General features: G+C 39.1%; 1 protein-coding gene across 6 annotated transcripts in view; it reads right to left on the bottom strand.

Moving 5' to 3' along the window:
• Positions 1–12,632, bottom strand: part of LOC149251368 (uroporphyrinogen-III synthase, chloroplastic-like) — a 335,450-nt gene that overhangs the window by 9,409 nt on the left and 313,409 nt on the right. For 3 of the 6 annotated variants that reach the window (XM_089459382.1, XM_089459377.1, XM_089459379.1), the window contains one exon: positions 8,576–8,630. The exons of 1 other annotated variant lie outside the window; for it this stretch is intronic. In XM_089459382.1, coding sequence (XP_089315508.1) covers positions 8,576–8,630 — 55 coding nt within the window. The remainder of the gene's footprint in view (positions 1–8,575; positions 8,631–12,632) is intronic. 2 more of the 6 variants (XM_089459378.1, XM_089459380.1) reach the window with 1 other exon arrangement.

Raw genomic sequence — 12,632 nt, 5'->3', positions numbered from 1 at the left:
ACAATGACGAGATATTTGCACCTGTTTCCCAATATACCACCATCCGCTCGATCATAGCCCTTGCTGCTTCGCAAGGATGGAACCTACATCAGATGGATGTCAAGACCGCGTTCTTGCATGGTTCGATCAAAGAGGAAGTATGTGTGGAACAACTCGAAGGATTTGAGATTCATGATAGGGAATCTCACATGTGGTGGTTGAACAAAGCCCTCTATGGGATGAAGCATGCACCCTAAGCATGGTATGAGAGGATTGATAGCTACCTGATGAAGTTGGGATTCACTAGGAGTGAAGCCGACTCTAACCTTTACTTTAAGGTTGAAGATGACAAACCTCTCATACTGGTGCTATACATTGACGACCTCTTTCTAACAGGTGCAGACCCTCTCATTCACAAATGTAAGAGGGAGTTGGCTTCTGAGTTTGAGATGAAGGACCTAGGACTGATGCACTATTTCCTAGGATTGGAAGTCTCGCAGAAACCAGGGGAGATTTTCCTATCTCAAGGAAAATATGTGGTGAAGATATTGGAGAGATTCGATACGGTGGACTGCAAGCCTATGACTACCCCAATGGAGCTTGACTTCAGAATTTAAGTGGTAGTGATGCCAGACCTGTTTTACGAAATGCTATCGAATATCATCAACTCATCGGAGCATTGATGTTCTTGGTGAACTCTCGTCCGGATATATGCTTTGTAGTCAACACATTGAGCCAACATAGGGTTGAGCCTCACCACACACATTGGATTGGTGCCAAGAATTTGTTGAGATATCTTCATGGCACAATCACACGTGGTTTGAGATACACTGCCGGAGATGTGAGACTACATGGATATACCGATGCTGATTGGGCAGGCAGTGTGGTGGACCGAAAGAGCACTTACGGGTGTTGTTTCTCTTTGGGATTTGCCTCGATATCCTGGATGAGCAGGAAGCAAAAGTCAATGGCTTTGAGCACCGCCGAGGCAGAATACATTGCTGCTAGTATGGCCTCTTGTGAGGCAGTCTGGTTACAGAAGCTCTTCAGTGAGCTGTTTGGATTCACATTGGATACTACCGTGATCCTGTGTGACAACCAAAGCGGGATTCATTTATCAGAGAATCTCGTACTTCATGATCACTCCAAGAACATCGATATCAGGTACCACTATATCTGAGATATGGTACAGCAGGGGGCAATAGGGCTCCAACATATTGGTACAGATGAACAGGTCGCCGACATTTTGACGAAGCCCCTGGGAAAGGTCAAATTGGTGACATACTGAGAACGACTTGGTGTCGTTGAGAGACCCTCTTCTGAGGGTCGTGTATGATGCATATATTGAGCTCCAGGGGGGCGCGAGGTACTTCTTGGAGCGACATGCGACCACAGGGCGACTCACCATCCCTTGGTGGTGCGCTATGTACGGGGTGAAAGGTTCAACCTTCCCCTGTGACACCTCGTGGCGACTGTAGGACAGGATGATTAGTTCTCTTGTGGGCCAAGATGATTAGTTTTCCCGTGGTGACTGTAGGACAAGATGATTAGTTCTCCTGTGGGCCAGGATGATTAGTTCTCCTGTGATGACTATTGGATAGGATGATTCGTTCTCCTGTGGATAGGATGATTAGTTCTCCTGTCGAGGCATCCTACCCATGCAGTTTGGGACTCATGGGAAGTACCTCTCATCTGATCAATGAGTAGGGAAATGGGGTTAGGGACCATTAGTAGTACTATCGATGGATGCATCGTTGTATCTACCGTACTCCCTATGCTAGGATGACCTCCATTGATCTGGGATCAATGATACTGATCCGGGATCAGTGAGAGTGGTATGACACACTCTGAGACTGACTTCCGGTTAGTGGAGGATGGTATGATACATCCTCGATCATTTCCTCTTCTTCATAGTTCAACAGAGTAGAGCAGAGCAAAGCCAACAATGCATTTGATCGCTGGGACAATACTGATGGTCAGACGGATTAGTAGATGGAGTTCTCCCTAGTTGAGAGGGAGTGTTAAAATTGGCAACTAGGGCCAAACTCCAGGCGGGTCATCTTATTTATGGCAACTGATATTTTTCCTAGATTCCTCCTGTCGAGAGGTGTAGGATTGATCTAAAGATCATCCGATTCTGACAAATATTTATGGAGATATGAATTTATTTGTATTTACTTGACAAATTGTCAAGGTCGGCCAACAGTTAAAATGTGTGGCACACATGCCCAGCAAATCATATAAGTACAAGTGATGTTGATTCATTATCATCTCATCTCATCTCACTCATTCTTCTCTCTCTCTCCTTAGCTTTATGTTACACAAGGAGCATCTCACACGTGGGAAGGAGGACGCAGAAGGGCAAGGAAGACGCAAAAAGGACGTAGAAGCTGCTGAAGGTCTCTTTGACTAGCGTTGACCTTAGAAGAGTGCGGTTTTGGTGTGGCTGCCTCTCCTAGGCAAGCTGCAATTTTGGCACGCAAACTGAGGTAATCTGACCTCTGGTTTGACTAGCGTTGATTGCCCTAGTTTGGGCAGCAAGTTGACTTCAGTCAACAGCAGTTGGACTGTGTTTTTGGGACTGTTTAAGGGTTGCTTCTTCAGACTGTTTGAGGACTAGTTGACCAAGAAATTGACCAAGCATATTGGAGGTCAATTTCATCTCGTTTGACCAAATTTGACTTTGTTGATCTAGGGTTTGCCGCTGCTGATATAAAATTACAGAATTCTGATTTTGTACTATTTCTCTTTGCTGAACTATTGAAGATAGAAGAAGATTTGATCAAAGGGTTTGCCTGCATTGGGGTTTGTCCCTGGCTAGCCGCCACATCTTGTGTCTCTTGTCTTGGCTTGTTTTCTGTCAATCATTTAATGTTCTATTTGCACTTTACTTAATGTATATGTGATTGCTAATCAGTGGCTAATAAGAAGAAAAGAAGTAACTGCTCTAAGCATAGAACATACCATAATTTAACATGGTCAAGTGTCAAGGTCTTGGAATTTGTCAATTGATGTTCTAAAAGAAGAGAAGAGTTCTTGTGGGTTTTCCTCTCCAAAGGACAGGTTTCGCCCTCGCTGATAGCCTATAACTTGTGTCCTGTCTCATTGTGCTTTATTGTTTGGTAGCAATTTGAAGATAAGACACTAATTATAATCAAGTGAAAGAAGAAGCTAATCAAGTTAACTAAAACACATCGCAAGCAATTATCAAAGAAGAGAAATCACTTAATATAGTTGCCCCTTTATTTCTCAACATTTCTCTGGTCTCTGGCCTAACTCCTTGTGTCTTTATTTGTGCATTTTTTCTTCTATTCCTTTATGTTTCGCTACAATATTGATGTTATTGTCTTTCTACATAATTGCTAATGATGTTATGAAGTAATCGGGTGAATGCATATGTAAATGATGAAAAATTTTGAAATGCAATTATCTATAACAAAGAGCAATATAGCCCTAAGAAAAACTAACGGGGAGAATGAGTTAAGACTCTAGTGTTGATTGGAGAGAGAACAAGTAGAACTCTCAATTAAATTGCAATCACAACTCGAACTTCTAAATTGAACTAGGCCTTCTTACATGCTCGAATTCTATCTATAAGAGGAGGATGAAGGCACAAGATCATCATTCTTGAGAGATCTTCCTTGTGTGTGTGTGTGTGTGTGTGCGGAATTGAGGAGCTTGTGTGCTAGGATTTAGGAGGCCACAAGCGCACAAGGAAATAGGAGCCCAATTGTCAGCTAGGAAATAGGAGCAAGTGCGCAAGGAAATAGGGGCTTCTGTGTGCAAGGAAATAGGAGCAGGGATCAGGGATTCTCAAGGCAAGTCAAGGCTATTCAATAGGAGAACAATTCTGTTCTCAGAGACAGATTGCTAGCTACAAAAGTAGCATAAATTGTAATAGATCCAAATGCTCAAGAACAATCAATAAAATATCACAACAAAGAACGCAGGTTTTCCCTTTTGGGTTTCCTGGGTAAATCAAGCGTGTCAATTTGTGTGCATGTGTTTTTATCTCTCGATTATTTTCCCGTTCTTATAGATTGTTAAGAAACTTTGTATCTTGGTGAAAGTAAATTTGGGTTCAGTTTTCAGTTGCTTTGTTTTCAACATTTCATCCAAGTAATTGCAAAGTTTCAAGAAAATTAACAGAGGGAGTGTTGAAAATGTAGTTTGGAAGGTGATTTTGCATTGGTCTAGTGCCATGACATGTAGAAAATCACCAAAAATTCTCTCACATCAATTATTTAATTATTTCCTAAGTTTGGACCTTAGGCATAAAGTCATTAATTTAATTTTTTACTCCGTGCACATATAAGTGAATGTTGGTTAAAAGAGGCTTGTTTTTATGTTTTACCATTGAGATAGTTATCTTAAGGGGTCAACCTAGGACCTATCCAACTTGTAATCACATTTAATATTAGTTTTAGGGAATTTAGTCCAATTTTTTTATAAAATTGACTTGGTTGCCCTCATATAAGTAGAAAAAGTCGATTTATTCTTGGCCCATTGACACACATACATACTCTGAAACTAATGTGCACTAGATAGCTTCTTCTCTCTTAGTCACTATGAAGCATTAAATGAGAAAATTTATCTTTGGGAGAATACTATGATTGTATGGTCCTCTCTCTTGGATGATGAATGGTGATTCTATGATCATTTTGTGCTAATTTATTGTAAGTATCTTCTTCCAACTTGTACTAGTTGAAAAATTAAGATTTTGATGAAATATTCACCAAAGTGTTGTTAAATGTTTTATGGATCTAACATCTCCTTGACAATATTTTTCATCAAGTTTCTCTCAAAGAACCTTACTGTAACTTCCTCCCATTTAACTTCCAAAGAAGATAGGAGGACACTAACGTTTAAGGAATTGATAAACCTAAGTGTAGCTATCTCTCTCTCCTTGAAATTGCTTCCATCGATCATCTTCCATAGAAGCTTAGCCTTAGATTCCATTAGCCCTTGATTGAGAAAGGCACTAATCCATTCTCTTGTGTCAATCACAAAAAATAATAAAAATTAAATCCTAAATTTTCTTCTTTTTTATGCCTTTTAGGATAAATTGTGTAATGTCCCAAATGAAATAAATTAAAACAAACTTGAATTTTTAACTCAGAAAAACTCCAGATAAAAATTACATTCACAAGCAAAAGATTGCCATGTAAAACCCAAACAGTAAACCCATAAATTGCAAATAAAATCTCATTAAAAGATCACAACATGCGGAACCATGAGAAATGCAGCAACAAAATCCAGCGTTATTATATAGAAATAGATGCCAATACAATCGCTGGGCATGGCCCTCCAAGATATGTAATAATGCTAACGTCGGCCTCCAAATTGAAACATGAAATCAATCACTACACTTGTTGATTTTGAATGAATCCACCCAGGGGAGATGGGTGCTCGCCCAATCTCTCTAAATCGCCCGAGAGTTTTCATCCTAGGGCTACCAATGGAATAGAGAACCGGGTTTTCAACCTCTCATACAAGAAACAATACACAAATCCAAGATATCCCAAATGATCTGCTCCTTTCTTTTATAGATCTGATGGATAGATCTCCAAGCCTCTAGAAGCATCTTATTTTATTATTATTCTAGAAGCTCCTCCATTAACTTTATCTTAAGTGACCCCCTTTTATTTTATTTTATTTAAGTCACTTTTGGCCCATTTCCTCTAATTAACTATTTTTCCTTAATTAAATGACTAATTAAAGTCATTTTTACATAAAGAAAATGGTAAATCGCACACCATACTCTCTTTGGCCACTGGAAGTCACTTCTCAACATCCCATCCTGTAGATCTTCTCGTTCCGGTTCCAACGACCTATTACACTGAGGTGTTCCATCAATTAATCTCCTTGGAATGCGACCTCAAGCATAATTAATTAAGTTATGCCAATAATAATCCCGTTTTTCGGGAATTATCAGAAAGTCACGGAACCAAAAACAAGACGTACGGAACTGCTCATAATGATTAATATGCCAAGAGAATGCCATCGGACGCCATGAAAACTCCTCAAAAACCCATCGGAACCCCTAATGACATAAACCTGCTCCACTACCCTGGCCATAATCTGCCCTAGAAATCCACCTTGGTTGTAATATGGAGAAGAATAAAAAAATTGGGACATTACAAATTGCGGCAGGGTTATAGCGAAATCTGCATTTTTCAGCGTTATTTACCTTGGACCTTTTTCCAAACGGTTAGACTTTGCATGCTAATTGGAAAAGTGAAAATATTATTTTACATACATTTTTTAGCCATTAATTAGGGTTGACATATAAGGCTTCTATTATTGTTTTATGTGTTTGGAACCATTGAAAATTGTTGTAATTTACTTCCCTATTTACTCATTGAATAACTCTAATTTTTCACTTGTTTATCATAGATTCTAGGGCTATTTTCCTATTTTTGTTATAAATATTTACATTATACGGTTTTGCTAATTAAAACCCTATTTTATACAGAAGAGTGTAACTTCTAGATCTCATATGTTAGGCAACCCATTTGAGTCTCTTTAGGACTTATTAATCCCTCTAGTCCCATAGGGTCCTTTGAACTTGCTATCTTGGAATTGTACCTTAGCTCACCTGAAACTCTAATCTTTGAATATTTATTCTTGGGTGAATCTTATAGTAGAAACCTTAGGGAGTATTTAGCCTAAGACCATTTCAATTACTTCATCCCTGAGATTTGTCGGGGAAGCCTTCCTTGTGGGGATTGTATTTGACCACAAAATAACAGGGGAACGGTTGCTAAGGTGACAGTAGTAAGTAATCCCATTGTTGTTCTCAATCTAGATTGTTTAGTGATGTATTGCATTGGTGTTAGGATTTTGTAGTAATAGTACCACACTTCAATAAGATGTAACCATTGGAACCACTTAATCTACATATTATTTATGAAACAACTAAGGTAGTCTTCCAAACATTTATTGGCAATTTCTATCTAATCATTTATTTGGGGCGAGTAAGTTGAACTCATGTTAAGGGAGGTCCCATTTTGTTTATAAAACTCCTTCCAAAAATTACCTTTAAACTTGGCATCCCTATCATTAACAATTATCTTCAAAAATCCATGTAATTTGAAAATATTTTTGTACAATAGTTTGACAAATTGTTTTACTAAATATGTTCTCTTCACACCATTGAAATGTGCATAGTTTGTTAATCTATCAACCAGCACAAAAATTTTGTCTTTCCATTCAAACATGGGTAAACCTTCAATTAAATCCATGGATATTTCTTCCCACTTTTGATTTGGGAATATAGAGGATGGAAGAACAAAATTGTATATGGATTGTTGTTTTTCATAATAACACCACATCTTAATATGTCTTGGATTAATCTTTCAGTTATTGCCTTATGGTGGTGTTGATGCCTATAATGCTTAACATTGATTGGTCTTGAACCTAGCTTCACTTAAATTATATGTTTGATCTTCCTTTCAAGTGTAAACTCCATGGGTAGTTCTTGGAATACACTTCTGTTTTTCGAAATTGATTCGTGAATCTCTAATTGTCCACAGTCAACTAATTATGAAGCCAGTGTCTCCAGTTTGTAGCCTTGTAGCATATAAGTCGGTGTTCCCTTCTCGATTAGCTTTTCCATTTGATGAGATGACACAATTTAGGAGCCATAAGGCTAGAAACCATACAACTTGTACCTTCTCCCTTGCCACTTAAACATAATGAAATGTTTTTGGTGGTTGGCAGAATAAGTATCTAATGTTTGCAACCACTGGACCCCTAAGACAACATACTCTCCTAAAGGTATGGTGTAGAACTAGGATTCTAAGTTATAATCTTGTATTTGCAACTTATGTTTGTGGTTGTTTCCCACATTCAATTTTTTTCACCATCTCCCATCATTACCTTCATATTAGGTATGAAATAAACAAAAAAGTTTACTCTCCTTACAAGATTTATAGCAACAAAATTATGGGTACTTCCAATACCTATGGAACCATATCATTGTTCTTATAGATATGTCCCTTCAGTTTTAATGTTTGTGGTTGAGTTATACAAGTACAGTTGCTAGTGATATTCTTGGTGGATTCACATCATCTAATTTTGAGGAAAGCTTTTGAGGGGTCCCTATGTCTCCCTTGTTTTCTCCTTTAGAAACTTTATGTCGAGGGTCCCATTTTTCTCCACAATTCTTATATTTTTCTTTCTTGTATTCTTTGGGCCTCCAAACTAAGTTTATTAACCTCTCCTAGATGTTGTGGACGATACTTTGGATTTTCCTTGTCCATGGTTTTGGGAGGTTTCCATATTGAATAAACCTTTTCAATTTTTTTGGGGGATGACCTTTTTAACCTAATATTGATGATTTTCTCCTTACATCTAGCCTTGCCCATGGTTGTGATATTATGCAATTCTAATTCATCCGTTATGTATAGTTTCAATCCATGCACATAAGTCTAACGCAATTGATCTTCTGAAACAATTAAGTCATGAAGTTACTAAAAAGCATAAGCCTTTGATTTTTGCAAACCTAGAAACAATAATGACATGAAGTTATTGAGCACATTACTCAAGCAACATGATGAATATGTTGAGAAAACAAATAGAATACTTGCCATACCGTTTGAAATGAATCTTGAGATCTTAATGCCTCCATGATGCTCCGCACCCACCTGCTTTAACACAGTTACAATAATCATATAAATGCATTCCCAACCCTAAACTCATGCATCTTTGTGTAAAGCTATTCAAATAAATTCCCTTCAAAAGAAGCTAAAAAAATTCCATACATTCAATGATATGTACAAGAGTAAAAAAGTCTTGAGTAACAATGGAAAAAGAGATCTACTTCTTATACCAAAACAAGAATTCATGTCAACGTGCACAACCTTTGATATCTATAAGCCCTAGAAATCCCAAAGAAGGATCACGTTAGACTCAAAAAAGAGGGATCTAGGCCTCAAGTATGATATATTGCATATCTAATACAAGTACAACAAAGATAGGCCTATGAGACAAGGCATATATGGTAGGGATACATATCCATACTTGAATATGGTGTTTCTAGATCAAGATACAACCCAGGTATAGTTGAGATACTGTCATGTCCCCATTTTTATCCTTCTTCATAGTGCAACCAGGGTGGATTTCCAGGGCAAGGGATGGCCAGGTTAGTGGAGCCGGTTTATGGCATCAGGGGTTCCGATGGAGTTTCGCAGAGTTTCTATGGGATTTGATGGCATTCGCTTGGCATATTCCATCATTTGCACAATTTTCCTTTCGTTCCGTCACATTCCAACAACTTTCAGAAATCAGCATTATTATTGGGCATAACTGAATTAATTATGCTTGAGGTGGCATTCCGAGGAGATTAATCGGTGGAACACCTCAGTGTAATAGCTCGTTGGAACCAGAACAGGAAGATCTACAGGATGGGATGGTTAGATATGAGTTTCAATGGGCCTAAGGAGACATGGTGGCTAATTTACCCTTTTCCCGCATTAAAAAGAATATTTTAATTGAAATAAAAGAGGGAAAAGTGCTCCATGATCAAAATAATAATAAAATAGTAAGGTCTAGAGGAGTCCATCAAATCTATAAAAGAGGAGGAGGAGACCATTGGAGGACATCTTGGATTGAGTATTGTTTCTTGTATGAGAGATTGAGAGCCCGGTTCTCTACTCCATTGGTAGCCCCAGGATGAAACTCCTCGGGTGATTTAGAGAGATTGGGCGAGCACCCATTTTCACTTGGTAAATCCATTCAGGGTTCACAGGTTGCAATGTATTGGTTTTTCAGTTTGTTTTGGGGGCTGATAGCGACATTATGGTAGATTTGTTCGAGGCCATTGATCTCCGCTCTATGGGTTGTATTTGCATGTAAACCCCAGTTCTTCTAATATAATAAAGTTGAAGATTTCCAGTTCATTGTGTTATGAGATTGCAATGCTCTGTTTTGTTTATTTTTACATGGCAATCTTCTGTTAAATGTATGATAAATTTTATGTGAAGAGCTTGTTCCAAAATCTTCTCACTTGGGTCATTACAGTGGTATCGGAGCCTTGGTCTTGGCTCAGCCTGAGGTTTTATGCAGATCAAGTTATCTGGTTGGAGTCAAATTCTGAGAAGGCCAAAGGTACGCTCAAAGGGGCCAAAATATTGTTAAATTGCCAGACGCTTGAGCACTGTTAGTATGGAGAGGGACGAAGATTAAAGGCCATAGAAGACCATCTAGAGAAGCTGAAATTATCAAGATTTATTTTGGCCTGAAAGTTCTAATGGAACCAGAAGGGCTGAGGATAATCATTGAAGGTGGCCATCGAATTTGGGCTAAATCATGAACCGTGAACAAGTTGGGGTCCACGTTATCAAATATTTTTTTTGACTAACAGTTTTGTGGAAACCAAAGTTTATCATTTTTTTTTCTTTTTTGAAAATTTGTGTTGGGTTTCGGTTTTCTGGCCGCATCTATTAAAATTTTCCAATTGTCGGAACTCCTCTAAAGTCCAAGGGCATCGCCTCAGTGAATGAATGAAGAATTTTTTTTTTGTTCTAGACGTAAGGTAGTGTACCAAGGCCAGATCGTTATTGGAAGCAAGGATCCCATCAAAGGGCACATCCCAGTGAAAAAGCGTTGTCGTAGACTAATTTGTGTCACGGTGAAAAAAAAAATTGCAATGAGCCCAAGTTCTAGGAATAACTTGACGACGGCAGAAAGCCCACTTTGCAGGGTGTCTTGACAGCACGTAAGACACGGTATGATTGAAGTGCTTGTGCAATCACTTCCGCAAAGTAAACTCTGAACTGTGGTGTAACTAGCGTCGATGACATTCGAGTAAGGAAATCAGCGGAGGCTCGAGTTAGTCACTAGAAGCCAGGGGATGATCGCTAACCCTGGGGACATGAAAATAGTGATTACGTACAGCAACAGGGGTGTCAGCTTCCATCATCGAGCATCGAAACAGTGACTGGATTCCTTTCATGCCAATCCTGTAGCCAAAAAGTTAGATTCAGAAATGCGCATGGGGATATGAATTAATTCTCAGATACAGATCCCTGTTCCTACTCTTCGTTGTGTAAACATTTTTTTTTGAGCGACGAATTTGTGAGGGTCGATTCCACTACTGTATCATGGGTCGATTCGACTATTGTTGTGTAAATTTGTTGTAGGGAGGTCCAACTTGTATCTGGTGATGAATTGTACCTCTGTCTTGTGACGATTGGCGGAGTTTACCTGGAATTGGAGCTCGAGTCAGCAGTCGAAACCAAATAAAATCACAAGGACGAAGGGTTGAGACGTCAAGCGATCGCGTGGATGCTGCGTTGACCGTAGGAGGAAATCATGTATCGATCACAATGACAGTAGTTGGGAGCAATGTGTGTGCCTGACGTTCAGTTTGGTGCCAAACAAGGATTAATGGATCGTGAACAGAGCGACTGTGCAGAGAGGGATTCTCAACCGTCGAGCAAAGTGACCACTTTCAAGCAGTTTTGTGTAAGGGAACAATTGGTTAGTGGAAAAATTCCATTAAGTTTAGGTATGGCCAATTCGCTAGCTGATTTTCGAGCCATGTTATAATTTTATGAGGGCCGAATTTGCTACTTTGCAGGAAGCCGCATCATTTGTTTGACTGGTGCCAAATCTAATTACTAAATTGGTTAATAACAAATATGCAACTATGTCAAAGCACCAAAGGTTGACATGAGTTGGTCGTATTTGCAATCAAATTTGATTGTTGGTGATAAAACGATTTCCAACTGTTTATTTTGTACGTGGTCAAAGCCAAGCTCGTGCCACAATTGTGAAAGATCGGGATAATCATTCCGCATAGCAAAAGTTGTCAACTACACTCATCGAGGGGATTAGGTGAAGTTAATTGTGATTTAAGCTCTTGTGCTGGACCGCGCTATCATAAAAATCGACGCCATCGATTCATTGCAAGTGAGCCGACAGTGGCTGGTCCTGCAGGGCTAGGCTCTTATATTGATCAAAATCGAATTTGGAAAAGTTGTAGAAAAGTGCGGAGTTTATAAACATGTATCTGAATCTTGCCGCAACGACATCCGATTGGTGGGGACGCTGGTTGACTGATCTGTTGTGATCAATCTAAGGGGAGTTTGGTGATCACGATTGCCAGAGAAGATCTGTGCATAAGGCTCGGAGAAAACAAGTTTGGGTTGCGGTGGAGCATAGAATAACAATGCCTCTGAACGTGAAATATATCTCCGCTAATCTTTTCACTCTTGTTGGACACATATTGTGGTCTGTTGGAGGCATTTACTACTTACTTCTGCATTCTATAGTTGACGCTGACTGTATTCTTCTTATATCTTCAGATTAGTTCACTTGCTGTGAAATGCAAGTCTCGTCACAAGCATTGAATGTGGGAAGTTCCAAGTGGTATCACTTGCTGGGCACACTTCATGACAAGGAAATAAATGTTGGAATTCTGGGTTGATTACGTGGCTGAGCGCCTGTATTTTGTGGAGTTATTTGGCACCCAGTTCTGCTACAAATCATTCGCTCAAGGGGCTGAAATATAACTATGCTCCTCTTTAATTCTTTGTGTTTGAAGCATCTCTCTAATTTTGATCTAATACAGCTGAATTGCACAATTTTCCTGAGATTGATGTTATTTGACAGCTACATGTGATTCATGCGTAGACACAATAGGTGTT

The sequence above is a fragment of the Pinus tabuliformis genome, chromosome 7, assembly GCF_031772625.1.
Source record: "Pinus tabuliformis cultivar Carrire ecotype Pingquan chromosome 7, CPIR1, whole genome shotgun sequence".
In the NCBI taxonomy this organism is placed as follows: Eukaryota; Viridiplantae; Streptophyta; class Pinopsida; order Pinales; family Pinaceae; genus Pinus; species Pinus tabuliformis.
This window is presented reverse-complemented; position numbering and strand designations above follow the sequence as displayed.